Source organism: Brachypodium distachyon, chromosome 1, assembly GCF_000005505.3.
Source record: "Brachypodium distachyon strain Bd21 chromosome 1, Brachypodium_distachyon_v3.0, whole genome shotgun sequence".
Lineage (NCBI taxonomy): Eukaryota > Viridiplantae > Streptophyta > Magnoliopsida > Poales > Poaceae > Brachypodium > Brachypodium distachyon.
The window spans coordinates 9,892,320-9,913,871 of record NC_016131.3 but is presented as its reverse complement, the minus strand read 5'-3'; the positions used below and the strand labels follow the sequence as shown (position 1 = coordinate 9,913,871).

Below are 21,552 nucleotides of genomic sequence, written 5' to 3'. Positions count from 1 at the left end.
TAAGGTCTACTCAAACAACATCATGGCATTTGCTTCTGTACATGTCGCCTTCAATCTGACGGGGTGCTATATGTACTAATCTGCACGATAAGCAGCCATTAATCTGACGCTCTAGAATTCTGATAGCAAATATGTTGCTGCGGTCACCGCCCGTAGTTCATTCTTGACCACAGTATTGTTATGCATATTTTAGGAATCAGGATTGTTCGGCCTTAGAGCGGACTCCCTCCCCTTCTCCTTGACTGCAGTAGCAAAATATAGGAGGACCGTCAGGGTTAACTCTTGACTCTATTGGCTTCAGGAGGGGGGGAATTTTTGGTGCCTACCAAAACGACCATTTTGGCCCAAGAGAAGGTAAAAATCGTCTGATTTTGCTGAATTTACATACTCCCTCCGATTCATATTACTTGTCTCAATTTTGTTAAAATATGAATGTATCTATGTTTAAAAAACATCTAAATACATGTAATATTTCGACAAATAATATGGATCGGAGGAAGTAATAAATTCTGGAGATGAAGTTCTGTTCGCCAAGGTTAAGAGATAAAACAATTGACTGAAAGGGATATACTTTAGTAGTAATCGAAATGACAAAATATTCAGTGAAATTTTGAACCGTGAACAAAATTATTCTCCTGCATGATGCAAGATTGTAAACTGCATTAATTATATAAGTGCAAACAAGACCAACCAAAGTTGAATACCAAGCTGACAAAAACGGCGAAAAAGTCCAATCAGAACTACTCCACAACTAAATATCTGATGTAGTACACGGTGCTCTGGTTTCGGGAAGAAAGATCGATGATCCATGATTGCCCAGCAAATGCATGGATCGCCACTTTCGCAAGGTTCTTCACAACACGCAGAGTTAATGGATCGTTACAACTTACATGCACACGACAGCCGACATAATGCAGAAAGTCAGTGCAGCGATTTTTCTAAAGTTCAAGCTAGTTGGTGAGGAACTGATCGATCTGCTTTTCAAGCAGGGCTGCAGGGGTTCACGTGACTGCTTCTGAGCCTCCTATATATTCCTCAGGTGTTCAATAGACAGCAACGAGCAAGATGCTCACGTAGACAGAACGGTTCCCTCGAGATCTTCCTTTTGACAATCTAACATAGTTGTCCGCAAAATAAAAAAAAGTGACATAGCGGTGTTTCCATTGACGGGAACATGGGAAAGAAGAGTGGAAGATCAAAACGGGGAGAATATTCACATGATCAGTGCATGGATGCCGTGCATAGTGCATAAATCTTGCTTTACTCTAGAAAGAAAAGAAAAGAGGCAAAGGCAAAGGAAACGGACTCATGTAGGTGAGCTTGTTAATTTGACCCCCAAAAAAGGGGAACAAATAGAAGTGGCTGATTTTGGTATAGTATACTCATATTCTACTACAGCATTTTTGCTTTTTTGTGGTTTTGATATCTCGGTTAATTACGATTGCAACCATATTGCTAACTGACTACCAACTCTATCTTCTTTCCTTGAAGAACGAAACGGGAGCAATCAATTTTCCTAAGCATGAGCTAGGAAACGGCGGAGCAGTATATCATTGCCGCTAGTTCGTGACAGGGCTATATCGCCGGCACGTAGAGCACCATTCTGTATGGACCTTGGCGGCCTGAGCCGGGCAAATTAAAGATCAACTGGTCCGCCGCAGCTAGCTATCGGGCGCTACCGACAGGTTGGACTTGGAAACGGAACAGCTCGCCCGGTTTCGCCTTGCCACTTGCCCAGTTGCCCAGTACACCGCCGAAAAGACTAGTACTGCTCGCTAAGTCGCTACGCGGACTTTTCCCTTGTTCCTGTGGCCTGGGGGTGCTGGCCCGGCCAGGCCGGTGTCGCCTGCATGGAACGGCAGGATTGACATGAACGGCGGGGCATTCTATTCCCGTGAAAGTGGCAGGCAGGCAGCTACGACGTACGAAAACGAAAGGTTAGCTCAGCTGGATCTCGCCTCCCTCGGCCGCACGGCATGGCATGCGATTCCTTTCCAGCTGCTCTGATTAGCCTAAATACAATCCACGCGCTGAACCGAGGGCGAGGGGTCTCGCACGCAAAGGGTTTTAATTAGTCGAATCGTCCATCACGAGGTGTTACGTCACGGGACCCTCGTGGTGGTGGAGGCAGTTCAGAAATCGACTCACTCTATAGTGTTTCTTCGGCCGGCCGGCGTCACGTTTGCGGTCGGGGATTTCCCGAGGACCAGAGCGAGAGCGAGTCGTCGACGTTTGCTCAATGCACGTATGCTGCGTCCTCCTCTCTTGCTTTAGACTTATTAAATTATATAAACCTACATTTTATAATTTGGATGCAGATTTATTTAGCATGGATGGCAGTCTTCTCGGTTAAGGAAAAAAAACTGGTGGCAGATTATCCAAAATTCCGAATAGATCTGAACTAATTCGCCTGCTCGGTTGTATAGGGACGCAAGCGGAAACCTACATATGTCCCAATTTTATGTCAATCTTTAAGTTTCAAGTCGAATATGTAGGTTCACATAAAATTGGGATATCATAAACGTGATCCTACTTACGTCCCAAAAAATTAATCTAAGAAATTCCTAATGATTTTGAAGAGAATCATAAACGTGATCCTACTTACGTCTCTGTTCCTTTGGCATGCGTATCTACATCCCTCAAGTGATACTCCTATCAGTATATTTTACTCACTGCCAATCTGCCCACAATCTGGTCAGATAACGAAACTTTACTGCGATTATTACTCCCTGCGTGTTCTACTGGAATTTGGTTTCCCATTTTCTTTTCCCGCAAATGAATCACTCACGCACGTTAGGGGGAGACCCAATACCGACAGAATCATCTTGTCATATTCGCCGTACACAAGTACTGGGCATTTAAAATTGGAGAGGATATGAATACATGATCGACCGTTCTCGATAAGTATACAGCATGAATCATCGTTCACCACATTACAAACAATCCTCAATCGTTGAATTAAGTTTGCAATAAAAATGGTTGCATGCATCAATTGATGCATATGCAGGGGATCATCGAAAAAAAACAACGTTTAATAAGTAGGGAGATCGCGAGGCATATATGTCAATCCAGCCCTAGCCGCCGCCACCCAACGCCTCTAGATCGTTATCTCCGGCCGGCCGGCAAGGACGTCCCTACTTCTTCTACGTTTAGTGCTATAGTAAGTCTTCAAAAATTAGGTTTTGGTCAACCGACAGCCGAGTTATGGTGGGGATGGCGATACTGTGCAGGTCAATAATAAGGTTTTGCCGACTCCTCATCCACCTCATCGACGGCGATCCTGCCGATGGCGTTGAGTAGTGCGGGACGGTTGGTCGCCACTCTTTTGGAGTGGTGGATCTGATTATGTGTGTGTGCTTTGTAGGTCGTCTACGCGTATCAGTTTATTGGTTTCTTTTCTGATCGATGAGATTTGGGCAGCTTCGACCTCATTGTGGAATTAGTGCGGCCAGGTCTTCTTGTCGGATTTGTCTGGCCGGATCTGAGATGGCCATCCAATCTTCTCCGGGACGGTGGTCTATTTCTCATATCACTGTCGCTAACGTTTTCCGGCTTCGATCGGTGACTTCCTGACTGCTACATCAACAACGGTTTCCTGCCTCCGACGTGGTTCGGAGGTCCAGGGGCAGCATCGAGCTTCGCTCACGGCACGCCACCGGGTAGTGCAGGAGGAAGACACGTTTACTTACAAGAACTTGCGTGTAATTTAATTTTGCTTTAAAGAGGGTTCTGTAAGGGTTGGTTAATTCTAATATATGGCCTTGGCCTATCGGAAAAAAAAACAAGATCCTTTTGGGAAACAAGATACAGGCCAGTGTGGCGGAAATCTATTTTACTTCCACGTGCAATCACGTGATCGATCGACCGATGATCCGTGTGTTCCTTTTCCTAAGACAAATGCTAAATTATTTGTATATGATCGGTATATGTCTCAACTATTTGCATGGAATACTTCTTTTATTGCGGAAATACATGAATCCATGGGAATTTCCTCTCAGCTCACGGGCACCTCCTTCGATAAGAGCATCAACTTCTCCGTCTCATCTTTGCGGCAATTTATTTTTGACCGCCATCTTCGCAACAATTAGTATCTTGGCTGGAACTTTTGGATAATTTTCTGTTTATATACTAGTAATTACTTAAAAAAATCTGGTCAAAAATATTACTTCAAAAATACCACCAGCAACTCCATATAATCTTTCCGGCGGTTGAAGCACCTCGTTTAGAATGTTTAGACAATTCCACAATTAGAGAATCTGCAACAGTCCATTACTGAGGCTCAGTTTGGCATTGATGAACTATGTTGCACTGAACTTATTTTATAATATGTTGTGCAAAAATTCACACAAAAGTAGGGAAACGTTGGTTAGCCAAACGTGAAAATAGTGAAAAACAATTGAAAAAAACGTGATTATAGTAATCCATCGCAATGCCAAACGGAGGCCAAGACTTCGCTACATGTATAACACTAGTTTTTCCAAGAGAGAAACCATTACTTCATCTCTCTTTTTCTTCACATCCACATCATCAAATCTTGACATATAACTTGTTGATAGTTGAATCACCTTGTTGGAGATGCTTTTATAACCCATGACAAGATGAAAATTCAACCAATTGGTGGCTTCAATTCCACGTGTGGCATCTTTGCCAAAACATTCATGCGGGACGTTAAGGCATCCGTAATACGCGGTTACTAAGATCATTACATAGAGGAGAGATAATGTTTTCTTTAGTAACAACCTATCCCACAAGGAATTACTTAGTAAATGTATGATGGTGGACCCACTACGTGAGCTTTCTTAATTTTAGGAAACAAAACAAACTTTTTTTTAACATAACACGAGCTTTTTAGTACCAAGTGCAGCTACAATAGACTATCAAAACATTTTTGTATCATATTCTTAGTAACCTCATGGGTGGACTGTTGGCTTACGACGTGAAAGCCTAGTTTTGAAAACCGGACCGGACCGGCGGTCCGACCGGAAAAAACTGGAACCGCAGCTCCTAGCGGTCTGTTTAGTGCACTGGACTGGACGGCCAGGCGGACTAGAAAACCGGTGAACCGGCAGGTTTTGGTGAAAACCGGTGAACCGGCAGGTTTTGGTGAAAACCGGTGAACCGGGCGGTTTTGGTTGAACCGCCCGGTTCACTTGCCGTTCCCCGTCTCCCTCCCTCGTCCCGCCGCCACCGTTGCTGGATCTCGCGCCTCGCCGGCCGCCTCTCGGTCCCCGCGCGCCTCCCCGCCCCTGCGCCGGCCGCTCGCTGCAGTATTTAGTTAAAATAGATTATTTTATATCTTAAAAAACCAGACCGGTTCAACCGGTGAACCGGCGGTTTGACCGGAAAAACCTGAACCGAGAGCCTCGCCGGTTCGGTTTTCAAAACTAGGCGTGAAAGCTAGTTTAAAGTAAAAAATTAGCGTCCAGCGTTGAAAAGGGGGCATGTTAGCTAACTTTTTAATTTAGTGGTAATTATTTTGTCATATTAAGCGGCTAAACAAGCTGACATCCTTTAGACGCTAGTAATTCCTTAAAAAAAAATAGGTTGTGCTTGATTTTTAATTATGAACAAGTTCGATTGCTTAGCCGTTAGATCTGGATTGTGCTTTAAGATTCGGGACGAGTAGAGAGAGGATGGATGATGTCCAGATACTAATCTGACAACTCTGATACTATCGACTGACATTCAAATTTTTGGATGTGGCTATATCTAAGTTGACTGATTTTTAAGCAAAAGTCTTAAATCTAAGTTGACAAATTTCCCTAAAAAAAAGTTAACAAATCAGAGCCGTTAATTAATATATAGATCTCATATACTCTTCTTTTTCCATCCTCCATTTCGAATTTTAAAGCACAAATCATATCAAACTGTTTATGAATCAACTAAAAATCAGACAATTTAGATAAATAAAATTATTATTTTTTCTTAAAAATCAGACGCGTGACATATAAGCACACCTCTTTTCAAATAAAATCAAACCACCGCCCTTCTTCTCATCCTCTCCCGCTCCCTCCAAAAACCTCCCTCAAACAAGCAGACACGCTTTCTTGTTGTGTTCCGTTTCAGAATCAACCGATACCAAAACCCGCACCTCCTGTTCTTAGATCGGAAAGAAACAAACAACAAAAGAAAGAAAAACATTTTTTCGTTCTGAACCCCCCTTGACTCCTCTCCCTGCGTCGCCTCCTGTTCACCCACTTCTCCAAAAAGGTCGACAAGTACTAGCCCACCCAAGTCACCAACCCAGAGCACCATACCGGACAGACCACACAGCCACGCACGCCTCGGGCCGGCGAGCGCGCCGGTCTCCTTCCATGCTCGCCGGCATCGGCCCCCGCCGCCGCCGCCGATGCCCAGCCTGCTGAAGGACCGCACATCCGGCCGCTTCGGCCGCCTAATCGCCGGGCTCCGCCCCGGCCGCGCCGGCCCCTTGCCCGTACAGACCGGCTTCCCTACCTCCCTCGCCGACCTCTTCGTCAAGAACCATGGCCGCCTCAAGAAGCCCTCCTCGTACGCGTCCGCCGCCTCCAAGCGCAAGAAGCGCGGCGGCAGCGTCTCCCCCTTGCCTTCTTCCCCTTCGCCTTCTCCCCCGACGCCTTCCCCTCCAATTCCATCGGCCGCTGTCCCGCCGTCAACCCAGCAAACACCCGCCGTTCCGCGGGTCGAATACGTCTGCCATACCAGAGGAGACGGCGCCTTCGGCCTCGGCCTGGGGTTTCTCGCGCTTGCCGGCGTGGTGTCGCTCGCCCTCCTGGTGATCTGGAGCAGGACGGTGGTTGCGGCCGTCACCATCGCCGCGTTCTCTCTTTTCTTGCTGGAATCCGTCAGGTCATCCTCGACTCGTCGGAGGGCCCGGCCTCCGGCGGCGACCCACGAGCTGGATTTGGACGGCCGTGGCTATGTCTCGCCGATCCGGGAGGTGGAGGCTGCGGCGGAGGAGCCAGAACCGCCGAGGCGGAGCTGCTCTGATTCCGACGTGGGAACCGATATCCCCATCCTTGCCGTCGAAGAGAGCAGCGATGCGGGGGGCCGCGATTCATGCGATTGGAAGCCGAAGCCGAAGCAGAGATCCTGGAAGAGGCTAATTCCGCGAAAGCTGCAGAAAGGCAGGAAGTCCAAGGACGCGGAATCGTCAGGTTCTTTCCGCAGTGACAGCACCGAAACGGAAGCCATGGTACTTGGCGGCAATGCCAAGGCGACGGATTCTCGCCGTGGCGGACGCAGCAGCCAAGCGGATGCCGAGGCGGACGGCGTTACCAAATCGTCGCGTTCTTCGGGCCGTCTTGTCGCCCTGGACGCCGATGCGCGCTACAGCGGCGGGCAGATAGAAGCCGTCGATGCGTCAGCGGACCTCACCGGGGTTGAAGACGTAGTTATCGGAATCCGATTTCCTTTTGTATTCGTCGTCGTCATCGTCCTTCTAGGCCTGGTCGGCGGGAGGCTCCCGGCTGTCGCGCTCACCGTGCTTTGCTCCGCGTCCGTTAGCTGGATGCAGAGATTGACACGGGATGGTGTCAATCTGAACTCTGAAGTGAGGTGATTAGAGATTTCCATGATGTAGGAAACCTCCCAGTGTTGATGTAATTAGTGGAGGGAAAAGCAGAAACGGTATACATATTTGCTCTTAACTTATTGAAATCGTAGTAAGAGCTTCATCCTATCGCAGTCTGTTCGCGCTGATCTCAGGCAGACAACGTTTTTCTGCCAAGTCGTCATTCTAGCCATTCACCCGCAGAAACACATTCTCAGGACAGGGTGTGGGTGTCAAGTGCAGTAGTACTGCATTTCGAACAGGAAGAACAGAAACTGCACCGTAGAGCGAGAAAGCACAAGCTCTATACTGCTCCGGTCTTGATCGGCGCCAAAGCTCGCATACAGCTTTGGATTCTTCTGTTCACCACGGGTGGACCACGGACCACGAATGCTGCAGGCAAGGCCCCGGCAGACAGGGTGAGCAGAGCAGGCAAGCCATCATTCCAAAGCAGGCTCTCCTCCGCTCCGCTCTCTGCGGTTCGTGAATCACGACCAAGGTGTCGCGTCGCGCCGGTTTCTTTCTTCGCTACAGTATTCTCTTGCAAACGCACCTCGCATGTACTAGTCGTGCGCGGGCCATGTGATGCCATGCCGCTGCGTGTCGCCACGTCTCGGCCGGCGACGTGCGTTCATGTTGAAGGCCGGGGGATCATTAGCCAGTAGCCACGTTCCCCTGTGGTTAAGCTCTGTTTCATTTCATCCATGCCCCAAACCAGCGAGTACTCCACAAGTCAAGCACCGTTTGCACGGCACTTGCGGTGCCGAATTAAACCAGTTCTCTTTCTTTGGAAGTTTGAATGGTACTACTGCCGCAGGGAACTTTAGTAGCCATGCATTTATTTGGATGTGGTCAAAGGCAGGCCAAAGAATCCATGACTGGTAGGAGTATCGTATTATTTTTATTTGCTTTTTTGGATTTTATGAGTAGGAGTATAGTAGTACCACTCCGTAGCTGTTTATTTCTTGCTTAACACAGGTTTGACGTCTTCTTTGCGCGTTCTCCGCGGGGTTAAGCCGGTGATTCAGTTAGGATTCGCTGTCAGTCGTCGTCGTGTAGCACTCCGACTGATGCAAGTCAAGCAGTAACGGACGAGGCTTCTGGTTTTTTTTCCCCGGAACTTTTAGTATTTTTGTTGGGTATCTTCTGGCAAAAATATACCTAGTTTTGTTTTGGTTTCATTATTCCATCACAATCTGCGGGTGTTACTCCGAGGATTTTCTGTTTGTATGATGCTTGAAGTTAAAAAATAATAATCTCAGACGCGTTTTTTTAATTATTATTTTATCAGCATCCATTGTTCTGGTTCCAAACTCATTTCTGACATGCAAACAACAAAGTGAAAGTGCGATTCATTTTGCTAAAATCACACTCTTGACAAGATCAATAATGTTCGATTTTAGTTATCAAGATTTCTAAAAATTAATGCCAGAAATAAATTTTAAAAGTAGTGGTTTACTTGCCTGAATCTGGCGCTACAATGGATGGCCCTCCTCCTGATCATCTTGGAGATGACTGCTATCAGGCTCTAGGTTTAGGGTATGTTTGGTTCATGACTAACTTTGTCACATCAAACCTTACGCAAATTTGTCTGACACAAAAAAATATGGTGGACAGAATAGCCCTCACAAGTGTGGCAAGAAAATGACTATATGACATCTGGGTCATACGGCTAAGAAAGTGTGGCAAACCATAAGTATGCCAATGAACTAAACACATGCCTAAGATATTGTGAAATATCTAAAATTACTCTCAAAATTATATGTGACAAGGTTAGTCATCAAACAACTATTTGCTTAATGGTCTCCCGACTTCATCCCCGTAACTATCATGGTCTATTCCATGGAGCTTGTGAATCTCGATCATTCCTTGTAATTTCGTTATTTTGGTCATCTTCCTCATCGGTTCGGTGACGATTCAACGGTTTGACAACTTGTCTTTCCAGGGGTGTGTCCTTGGCCACCGCAAGCTTAACGATCTCAAGTTCTCACCCGTTGGGGTGGCGCTCATGCAGTTCTATAAATCTACATGGTTAGTCCAGTTTATGTATATTTGATCTTCTATTGTTTCGTCGCGAGAGATTTGGATATTAAGAAAAGTTGGCTTCAACGATTTTTGATCTTACTTTTGGTTTATCTAAAATCTTTGTTGTCGTTTTAGTTTTTTTTATCAGTTGTAATCGGTTTGTTGAATAAATAAAGCTAGATCGTTATTTTAAAAGAAAAAAATTCCAGGTATAGTTAATTCGATCAGGCCACGGACCACGGTGGCAATAACTTTGGGCTCTGATACTTCATGTAGCCTGCACGGCCAATCAGCGTGCTGACTTGGAAAGATTCCATCCTTCAGATTGGGGTGTATCAATTCTTCCCGAAGTTCTCCAAGCAAGGACATCAACATGGCTGCCAGAATATAAACAAAGGCAAGTCACTTATTTTGAAGAAATCACCTTCGTCGGTCCATACTTGTTTGAAGAAATCAGAAATCACATTCCTCGATCCATACTTGTTTGAAGAAACGGTGTTTTGGAAACTTGGATTAGAAATTTAGAACCCGTTACTGGATGGGCAGGTGTGGACCCAAACAAAGTATATAGCCGTGGATCGGCTTGGTATTGGTTGGCAATGGACCGGAATACGGCACAGCCCATTCAGGTCTCCAGTCCACGGTTCATATGGCCCGTTCGAGGGGAACGGCATCTAGAAGGAGACTGTTTGTTTCTCAAAAAAAGAGAGAGAGAGAGAGAAGGAGACTGTTTAATCTGGGGAGAAAGTGTACGTGTTGTCTTGCTTGCAGCTGAGTCCTCTCCGCATGACTCATCACAACATTTTATCTGCCAAGGCAGCTGCCACGTCGAGATATCGAAGCGACAAACGTTGAATTCAACTTTGTCCGACTCTATATAAGTATCGACCCGATCGATCGACCGAAGTCCATTATTCATCACCGCGCAACGGAGAAGACAACAAGATGGCATCACTCTCCACCACTTCCATCATGCTCCCAGTCCTCCTCGTCCTCCTCCTCGCCGCTGCCGCCGCCGACGCCGCTACCTTCACCATCACCAACAAGTGCCAATTCACCGTGTGGGCGGCGGCCGTGCCATCCGGCGGCGGCAGGAAGCTCGACGCGGGGCAGACATGGACCGTCAACATGCCGGCGGGGACGACGGGCGGGCGCGTGTGGGCGCGCACGGGCTGCAGCTTCGACGGCAGCGGCAGGGGCCGGTGCCAGACGGGGGACTGCGGCGGCGTGCTGCACTGCACGGGGTACGGGCAGGCGCCCAACACGCTGGCCGAGTTCGGGCTCAACAAGTTCAACAACCTCGACTTCTTCGACATCTCCCTCATCGACGGCTTCAACGTGCCCATGTCCTTCCTCCCTGCCGGCAGCGGCGCCGGGTGCCCCAAGGGCGGGCCGCGGTGCCCCAGGGCCGTCACGCCGCAGTGCCCCCGGGAGCTGCGGGCGGCCGGGGGCTGCAACAACGCGTGCACGGTGTTCAGGGAGGACAGGTACTGCTGCACGGGGTCGGCGGCCAACAACTGCGGGCCGACCAACTACTCGCGCTTCTTCAAGGCGCAGTGCCAGGACGCCTACAGCTACCCCAAGGATGACCCGACCAGCACCTTCACTTGCCCCGGCGGCACCAATTACCAGGTCATCTTCTGCCCATGAGCTGGTGGCTAAGTGAAGCGGCGCAGCGTGGAAGTGATCTAGCCTTCGGAGAACGGTGTCGATCTGTATGGATGTGTACGCAGCTAGCGGTTGAGCACTATGACAAGAATAAGTTTGTCCTGCCTTATCGTAATAATAAATAAAACTCGGTGCCTATGTTAGAATGTACTCGTGCATGGATAAAATGCTCTTGGATGGGACGAAAGCTCCTATATAAGGGTGCAAACGGGATCCCGAGAAAATCTCGCTTCTAGTTCAATTCTCAAATCTCCTATTTAAATTCTGAACAAAATTTTGAATAGAAGATTTGAAAAATAAACTAGAAGCGGAACTTTCGCGGGATCCCTTTTGCAACCCTACTCGTATACAAGCAGTCCAACAAAGCCATAAAGAAAATACTATATGGGCAGAGCTAATATGCATATGGGTTATTTTGAACATATACTCCCTCTGCGAAAATAAGTGACGTGGATTTGTATAATAATCTATACAAATCAAAAACACTTATTTTGGAACGGAGGGAGGACGTGAAATACAGCAAGCGAGATATCCGCCGATGGCATGTGACCCTGTGGCACGGTTGAAAAGCGCGCGGCGCTGCTCAGGTGTAGATGTGAGCTCCAACAAAGGCCCACACCCAACCCAGTTATTTCAAGCAAGAAATCAAAGTTGCCAAACACGATGCAGCACAGCACAATATAGTCCATATAAAAAATTGGTCATAATAAATAGTCCATTAAAAAAGTTAAAGCTTGAAAAAAATAGTCCATGCAATTTATTTATTTTGCTTTGAATAAAAACGAAAATCCATCTCAAGATATTTGAAAGTTGGCTAAATAAAATGGGCTTTGCTATTGAGAAGTCGCATGTTTTTTTGTTAGAAATCAATCGGCGTCTTTGCTCGTAGGACCGATCTTAATCCAATGATAGCAAGTGGGAGACAAGAGATTGAGGATTACTTTCAGATGTTTTATCCAACGGCTCTGATAGGTCAACTTAGATTTTAGGGCTTCTTCCTTAAAAACCAGACGACTGAGATAGCCACACCCAAATTAAATTGGAAGTTTCATCCTTAAAATTTTGGAAGTTTGTCAAAACAAATTTGTAAATCCATCTCGAGTTTTGAAAACTTTGTCCCGAAAAATTTAAAAGTTTATAAAAAAAATTCAAAAGTTTGATCTTAATTTTTTGGAAGTCCATCCTAGAATTTTGAAAGTCTAGTAAAAAAGCAGAAAGGTTGTCCCAAAAATTGAAAATTTGTCTATTTTGTTGAAGCTTCCCTCTTCTTAAAAAATATGAAGCCCGTCTAAATTTAAAAAAATTCTAGAAAACTGAAAGCTCATTAGAATTTTGACGAGAGAAATAGGTGTTTTTAACAACATCTGTCTTTATTGATTCATAAAAGAAAAAATAAAGTAGTACAAGAGATCGATACGATCTAAAGAGGACCGGTATAGGTGCTGGGCTCTCACGTCCCTCGCTCCATTCACTCTGCCCTAGCTGGCTCCGCTCGCTCAACCGCGTGGGGAAATCTTTGGCAAAAATTATGGTGATGCGCGCCCAGTGGAACAGCATGGAGATACCTACGTGGGGAGCTGAGCATACAACACAACTCTTTAACGCAATACATTTGACAGACAATTTTGAGGTTTGAGTATTGGTCTAGCAAAGTACTCCGTATTTAGCATTATGCCCTGGTTATGTTTCTGTAACAATAACATACTTACATATATACCGGTCAAGTAATACGTTGGAAGATTGAACCACATCGATGGGTGTGGAAGGAACAATTCTCTCACATTCTCAGTTTCTCACTGCCCACCACTTGCTTATACTCGTGCTAAACAGCTAAACACACCAGGTTGGACTTCCACAAGCTATAGAATGGGCATATGTATACTCTAGCATTGTTTGACGGTAACGCGAACCGGAAGAACCGCGGCACCTCTAGTGTCGATCTGCCAATATATCTTGGACCGTTGGACGGCGAACTGATTCAAGGCTGATATATAAAGAACCCCTAAAATTCCTTATGTACGTGGCTATCCATGTTTGACCAACACAGACGTGTAATCTCTCCGAAGGGATACGTCTGCATAAGTGTAGGATGACACACGGTTGTACTGATGTCATGAGTACAGAACAAGCGTGGAATTCCTTGCCTCGCACTAGAGGACGGGGACGTGCCGCTTGGCCACGAGTGCCGCGCGGAAGCAAAAGGATTTGGAAGTCCGGGGATGGGAAAGCAACCATTTCCCGCCGCACCGTCGTCTTCTTTTCTCCGTCATGCGATGGACATCCATCAATCGATCTGCGGCATAGCACAACGCAAGAACCGGAGAACCTGCATCCTGTGGTGAAATTTTGCATGCGCGACCGGTCGATCTCCTACGCCCCAACGCGTCGGTGAGACCTGTGTTCATGCAGAGCAATTCCCAACCAGCATCCCGAGGGATGCAGTCCCGCTGGGATAGGTGGGTTCAACCGCCACAGGCCCACAGGCCCGCTTATCCCGAGTAAAGCCGTAAACCCTGATGTAGTACCGTCAATGGCTACAAAGCCGGGTGAATAGTGTTCTACTCACCAGGATATACGCTCCTTCTCTCTCGAAGAAAAAAGGATATACGCTCCTCTCTAAAAAAAACCCAGGATATATGCAATACAAATCTACCTATCTAATATCTAATTAAAGTACTAGAAATTCTACGGTGCAGATTGTGCAGATTGTTTCGAAGTTCTCGTACGGTTGGAAATAAATCAAGCCCTTAATTCAATACCAGATTTCACCCAACCCGATTGGTAGGGACCACGTGCAAAGAAAAAAAAAACTCAATAAGGTCACAATACTGAGACGCTCGCATAGTAAGAGAACTAACCCAATCCGGTCACAATACTGAGCGAATTACCGATCCGGCCTAACGCTCGTATGCACCGGAGGAGGCATCTGCTTGCGCTTAGATCACCATGACATCAGCACATTAACTTATTTGATTTATTTATTCTCTTTCGTAGTTTCCTTAAGGCAAGCTATATATTTGTTCTCTCCATCGCCTCAAGAAGCTAGACGCAATGTTAAACTTTATATCGCCATTCACTGAATTTCAAAACAACTCTGTATCTAATATTGGAGCTGTCTGGCGGCTGCGATGACGCTAGCAGGCGGCTTGCGAGATGCGGCGTGAGGCGGAGGTGGCAGGTGATTGACGATAACGTGAGTTACGAGGAGGGAAATAGGTGAGTAACAAGGAGAATCGAAAAGTCATCGCAAATTCGGTTTATTACACAAAATACCAACCAGGCTGCAGCCAGACATACCGTCGTATCAAGCGACGATAGACGACCTTTGCGCCATATTTGAACAATCTTATATAAACCAAAGTAAACAAACACTCATATGCATAACCGAGATCCTTTAAATCTATGAACCAATTAAGATACATGACGAAAAAATATATATGTTATCATAAAAGTTGTACATGGCAACAAAAAGAAATAATAATTAAGGATTAAAAAACATATATGTCTGTGATCGATGTCTAAAAGAAAACCTCTTAAATTATCAAAAATAAAAAAAGTTGCAACGTGAATTTAAATGCAACATTAAGGCGACGAATGATAGACAAAAGCCGTCAACCGACGGCAAAGGGGCCAGGAAGAGGAAGACGCCGGATGTCTAAAAGAAAACTTCTTAGATTATCAAAAATAAAAATGTGCGACATTTAAATGCAACATGCATGCGACGGATGATAGATAAAAGCCGTCAACCGACAGCAAAGTGAGGCCGGGAAGAGAAAATCTCTAGATGATGGTGAGAATCAATGAGGCGGAGGCGGTGGCTGGCGCAGCCATGATGCTAGGTTGACGGTATCAGATCAAAAGAAATGCCTATCAAGCACCTTCGGCTTCCATACATCCGCATATAAACAGGCGCCGAATCCCATGCGTGTCTGCACCAACAGTTGTCGGCCGGTAGCAACACCCTTGCAACAAAAACGCCAGCCGAAAGCCAATGTACCAAATGCGCACCCAAATGCATGACCGTGAGTGCAACACGACACCTAAAGTCGAACAGTTTTCGCCGCAAGCCGCCGAAAGCAACAACAACACCAAAAACAACATGACGAAATAAGTGATGTTTTGTGTCGAACGTCGACTAAAAAAACAAATAGGTCGTACTGCCCAATGTATAAATTGGCCTAATAGATATAAATTGAGGCAGCTAAAAATCAACGCCTTACTAAATAAAATACAAAATGAATCTATTAGTAAAATAATTGTTGTAGTAAAATAAAATTCTTATATGGGCAGGGTCGTAAATCATACGTGGTGATGACCAAGTCAACGTTTCCCAAACACGAGTCAAGACGCCCACGTGGTGCAGTCAATCCTACGTGGAAAAGGAAAACAAGTCAACAAGTCAATCTCTCATGACATGGTCAAAGGGTCAAATGAGCTAGAGTAGTGGGCAAGAAAGATGTGGGATGAGGCTTTTGGTCCATGGTCCATCCCTCACTTCCCCCTCATGGTGCACACAAAAGTTATGGACCAAAAAAGCTACTTTTACCATTTTGCCCCACTTTTCTCTCTCCCTCAAGTGTAGCCATGGTCTTTTGTCATGGACCCCTAGGCTATAAATACTCCTCATGGGGGCATGTAACATTCACTCTCACTTGAATAAACTCAAGGGGAGAGGGCTAGAGTGCTCCCTCTAAGGTTCGCTCTCGCGCGCCGCTCTCGACTGAAAGTCGATCGACCTCGAGGAAACTTTCTCAGGGACTCTAGTTTCGAGGCTCCGAGCTAACCTTGGTTGGCACGGGCTCAAATGGGAAGGGGTTGGGTTAGAGTTCCGACGGTATCCTCACCTCGATACTTGGAAAGACGCGTTCGGTCCAAGTACGAGGCAGCCCCAACGAACCTCTCGCCAAAAGATGTCTTGGGAAGATCCGCTCGGCCCAAATCCTTGGCTAACAATCCCCTCAAAGCCTTTCCTAACATAGAATTAAGTCGCACCCGCAGGGTCGACCGAACCTATTCAAAAAATATCGACGTGTCAACTTGTCCAAGTGTACGACGACCTTCGCTATAAGGCCGGCGTACACGCCCTACTTTTATACCCGCACTTTTGCCATAGAGCATTGGTACTCCTTACTCTAATTGTTGTCGAGAAAGACAACAGTGGCGCCGACCGTGGGGAACCCTCGCCGCAATTGAAGATCTAATGGCCCCGACAAAACCTACTTCATCGTGTCCTCAACTTGCCGCGAAGTCTACACGGTTGCAAACGAAGAAAGCAAGTGCCTCGGGGGCTCCCGAGGAAGAAAGAACCCTCGCCAATCCGGACATCGCCGCAAGCATGGTCGCCACGACAGAAGTCGCGGTCGCCCCTCCGCTACCGGCCGTTCCGGAAGGAACCGAGGTGCTCGAAACCGTCGTAGGCGGTCCCTCGACACTCACCAACGTAGTGGTAAGGATCGGCGAGCTGCCTACGGTTGCCGCTCCCGCAGGGGATACGGAACTCGGCATGCCTCGCTCGATGGGCTTCGCGCCACTTTCCCTACAACCGGTGGTGACCCTGCCCACGGAACCTACGAGAGGAAACAATGTGGCGTCGGGAGGATCCGCGCCAGAAAACCAAGGAGTCCCGGCCTACGACCCCTCCAACCCGGGATTACCTCCACTGGCGCTCGCCGCAATCGCCCAAGGAGCTCCTTGGTATCATCTTCATTGGGGGCTTCCGCCACAAGGCGCTCTCCAAGTCGCACACACTTAACATCAACCTTGCTTTGCGAGTGCCCCACAAGCGCCCCTTGCTCCCCCCGTTAGGGTCGAACAAGGCAGCCACCAGGTACCACCTCAAGCTGTGCCTCACGGGGAATGAGACCCCAACGTGCATGGAAACGAGCAAGTGGCGGAATCCAGGGCCCGTGCCGGCGGCGAAAAGAATTCCCGTCGACGCTCCGACCCTCCAAGACAACGCCAAGATCATTCTCCAAGCGACCCCTCTAGCGAAGAAAGCGACGAGGGAGGACCTCGCCACCAAAGGAACCAAAAGAATCGGCCGACTTGCAACCCGCTCACGTGGGAGATCCAAGACGCGCATTTTCTGCCAAGGTTCAAGCCACCCACAATACAGCCATACGACGGGGAGTCGAATCCTCTTCTCTTGGATGTCTACTCTACCGCCATACGGGCCGCCGGGGGAGGTCCCGTCGAGATGTGCAACCTCTTTCCGCTCGCGCTCACCGGAATGGCACAAACTTGGTTTTATAACCTGCGGAAGAACTCCGTGCACTCATGGGAGCGCCTCCAAGAGGTCTTCATCGCCAACTTTCAAGGAAACTTCAAAGAACCCGTGCAGGCTCACGAGCTATACGCCGTAAAACAAAAGCCGGGGGAATCCCTCCGAAGCTTCTTCCATCGCTTTGGAAAGGTGCGAAACCAAATTGCCAACCCACCGTCGACCACCGTGATCGACACATGCATGTAAGGTCTTCTCCAAGGAGAAGTGAATCGGGCCCTAAGTCGTAACTCGCCGAAGACGACCGAGGAGCTCTATCAAATCTTGCAAGAATACGCCCGGGGCGAAAACGGGGACATCGCCAAAAAAGACGCGCCACGCGCCGCTCCTGAAGGAGCTCCCTCGTCCGACAAACCCCCTGCGCCTACTTCGTCTTCAAGAAGAAGAGGAGGTGGGGGAAAAAGGCCCCCGGCAACCAAGCCCGGAAGATCTTCACCGTCGAAGGACAAGCACCATCCCAAAAGACGTGGCAGCCCAAGAAGCCACCTCGCCCCGTCGAGGGAGGAACTGGGAGATGCCTCATCCACAACTCGGCAAGCCACAGCACCGAAGAGTGCAACACTCTCATCTCGGCTCGCGAAGAGTTCCAGGCACGAATCAAGCCTGGCGCAGGGATGTGAAGACAACCGAGGCTCCACGCCCCACAAACGTCCTTGTCGCTGACCCAGCACCCAAGGAGGATAACCTCCCGTTTCAAGAACCCGCACATCATGTCGGAGTGATACTCGGGGGCTCCGCCACGGGACGGGGATCAAAACGACAACGCAAGGAGTATGCTCGCGAAGTCAATGTTGTGAGAACCTTCACCCCGACACAACCCCCCAAGTGGGCGAGCGTGCCAATTGCCTTCACCGAAGAAGACGCTAAGGGGATACGCTTCCCACATGACAACGCCCTCTTTGTGATGGCGATCGTCGCCAATTGTGAGCTCAAGAAGATTCTTGTGGATGGCGGAAGCTCCGCCGACATCCTATATCTGAGGACATTAAAGAAACTGATGGAGCCACAAGGGGGATGCAAGAACGGCTCGCTGCAGCCATCCCTTTATCCCCTCACCGGTTTCGTGCCGGGGAAGTCCATTCAGCCGCTCGGACAAATGGAGCTCCTCACGACCTTCGGAGACGCCACAAATCATCGAACCGAGCTTATACGGTTCGACGTGGTGGATATGTGTGCCTCCTTTAACGCCATCCTCGGGAGGACGACGCTAAACCGACTTTGCGCCACCGTCCACCACAACTTCTTGTGCATGAAGATCTCAGGCCCGAAGGGCGTGATAACGGTCCGTGCCGAGCAATCTTCTGATAGAAAGACACTCTACCGCCACGAGACCAAGTGCGCCGAAAAGGGAGAATCATCCAAGAGTATTAACATACTTTCGAACGTGGGAGCATCCGAAACCAATCCCCAGGAGCGCTACATCCCTAAGCCCCCTACCCGAAGGAGAACTCAAGAAAGTACGCGTCTCCCAAGATGACGCCATGCACATGGTGAAGATCGGAGTCGGCCTCCCGAGTAAACTCGAGGAGGAACTCGTCGACCTGCTTCGGAAGAATTCCAACCTCTTCGCGTGGTCACCTTCCGACATGGGAGGAGTCCCGCGCAACGTCATGGAACATCGTCTCGCCGTGAGACCCGACAAAGCTCCCGTAAAGCAGAGGCTTCGGAAACTCTCCACCGAGCGAAGCGAAGTTATCAAGCAAGAAATCGCCAAACTCTCCAACGCCGGTCTCATCCGAGAAGTTTGGCACCCCGAGTGGTTAGCCAATCCGGTCTTGGTAAAGAAAGCCAATGGCAAGTGGCGAATGTGTATCGACTTCACCGACTTGAACAAAGCGTGCCCAAAGGACGACTACCAGCTTCCCCGAGTCGACCAACTGGTCGACTCCACGGCAGGATGCGAAAGGTTGAGCCTCTTGGACGCCTATTCAGGGTATCACCAAGTCCACATGCCAAGGAAGACGAGGAAAAGACCATCTTCATCACTCCCATCGGCACCTTTTTCTACCGCAAAATGCCTTTTGGTTTGAGGAACGCCGGCGCAACTTTCCAACGCCTCGTCAGCCTCATCCTCAAGGAACAATTGGGGAGAAACGCCGAAGTCTACGTTGACGATGCCATCATCCAAAGTCAAATTTCAAAGACCCATCCCCAGGACCTGCAAGAAACCTTCGATAACCTCCGCAAGTACGGCGTAAAGCTCAATCCGGAGAAGTGCGCATTCGGAGTTCAGGGAGGGAAACTCTTTGGCTTCTCGTATCTCAACGAGGGATCGAGGCCAACTCGGAGAAAATCCGGGCCATCATGGAGATGGAGCCTCCTCGCTCCGTCAAAGATGTGCAACGGCTAGCAGGAAGAATGGCGGCCTTGGGACGATCCGTCGCCCGGTCAGCAGAGAAGGGTCTTCCTTTTTTCAAAGCCTTGAGAAGCCTTGACAACTTTGAGTTGACCGACGAAGCTCAAAGGGCCTTCGAAGAGCTCAAGACCTATTTGTCGACCCCTCCGCTTCTCACGAGCCCAAAGCAGGGGGAGTTTTTGCTCCTGTACCTTGCCGCGACCCCGATCGCTGTAAGCGCAGCACTCGTGAAGGAGGAAGACGGGTCACAACGCCCGGTATATTACGTGAGCGAAGCCTTGGGAGAAGCAAAGGGTCGATACACCCAGATCGAGAAGATCGCATACGCCCTCCTCATGGCCTCTCGAAAACTCTGTCATTACTTCATGGGCCACACCATGATGGTGCCAAATACCTTCCCACTCAAGGAAGTCTTCGGCAATAAGGAAGCCACCGGAAGAATAGCCAAATGGGCAACGGAATTGGCCCCTTTCTCGGTAGAACTCACGGCAAGAAAGGCCATATAATCCCAAGTCTTGACTTTGTGGCCGAATGGCATGCTCCACTAACCCCGCCCGAAGAAATCGCATCCAAAATCGAACCACATTGGATAATGAGGTTCGATGGTTCCAAGAGCCTCGACGGCGCCAGGGCCGGAGTCATACTCATCAGCCCCGAAGGCAAGATCTTGGAGTACGCCACCCATCTTGACTTCAACGCCACCAACAATATGGCGGAATATGATACGCTACTTCTCGGGCTTCGACTGGCCAAGGCCATGCGAGTCCAACGCCTTCTCATCCAAGGAGACTCCTAACTGATGATAAACCAAATGGATAAGTCATATCAATGCCTTGATGAAAGGATGAACAAATATATCGAAGAAGTTTGCAAGATGAAACGGTATTTCCTGGGTATGGAGGCGTGACGCATTCCGCGAGGACAAAATCACCTGGCCGACAGGTTAGCCCGAACGGCCGGTTCCAAAGAACCGCTGCCACTCGGTGCATTCTTCGAAGTAATTCGCGCCCCATCCATAAAGGAAGAAGTCGACGCCCTTGACGAAGCTTCAAAGACCAGCATGATCATCGACGCTCCACCCTCTTGAAAGGCGAAGTGGACGAAAAAGCAGAAGGCCCGAGCGCCAAAACTCTGCTCGCAAAAGCTAAGATGTACGTCCTCCTCGACGGCATCCTATACAAGAAAGGAGTGGCCGCATTGCTTAAGTGCATAACTCCTGACCAGGGAGCCGAGCTCCTCCGGGAAATCCATTCAGGAATATGCGGCCACCATCTTGCGCCAAGAGCCATCGCGGCAAAAGCCTTACGTTTGGGATTCTATTGGCCCACAATGGTGCAAGACGCAATCACCATATTGCGGAAATGCGAAGCTTGCCAGAAAATGGCTAAGTCAATCCATGCGCCCGTGACTTCCCTGAAGAATATCCCGATAACATGGCCATTTGCACGCTGGGGAATGGACCTTCTCGGACCTTTTCCCGCATGAAACGGGGGCTGCAAATACCTCGTGGTGACGATTGATTACTTCTCCAAATAGATAGAAGCAACGCCGCTCGGCAAGATCATGTCACAGGCCGTTCAAAATTTTTTCTGGGAAAACATCATATGCCGATATGGCGTCCCGCCAGAGCTAACCGTGGACAATGGCAAACAGTTCGACTGTGCGGAATTCATCAAATTCTGCGAATGCCTT

At 48.4% G+C, this 21,552-nt stretch overlaps 2 protein-coding genes across 2 annotated transcripts; both read left to right on the top strand.

Moving 5' to 3' along the window:
- The first annotated feature begins 6,078 nt into the window (after positions 1–6,078).
- LOC100840973 lies at positions 6,079–7,660 on the top strand. The gene has a single exon (XM_003559565.4). It carries the CDS (start codon positions 6,350–6,352, stop codon positions 7,538–7,540), a length of 1,191 nt encoding a protein of 396 aa, XP_003559613.1. The 5' UTR covers positions 6,079–6,349; the 3' UTR covers positions 7,541–7,660.
- Positions 7,661–10,446: 2,786 nt separating this feature from the next.
- On the top strand, positions 10,447–11,465 carry LOC100837534 (alpha-amylase/trypsin inhibitor). The gene has a single exon (XM_003561480.4). It carries the CDS (start codon positions 10,502–10,504, stop codon positions 11,204–11,206), a length of 705 nt encoding a protein of 234 aa, XP_003561528.1. The 5' UTR covers positions 10,447–10,501; the 3' UTR covers positions 11,207–11,465.
- The last annotated feature ends 10,087 nt before the right edge of the window (positions 11,466–21,552 follow it).

Bases quoted from the DNA above. Each gene is read 5' to 3' on its own strand.
- LOC100840973 (XM_003559565.4), top strand. From the start codon at position 6,350: ATGCCCAGCCTGCTGAAGGACCGCACATCCGGCCGCTTCGGCCGCCTA.
- LOC100837534 (XM_003561480.4), top strand. From the start codon at position 10,502: ATGGCATCACTCTCCACCACTTCCATCATGCTCCCAGTCCTCCTCGTC.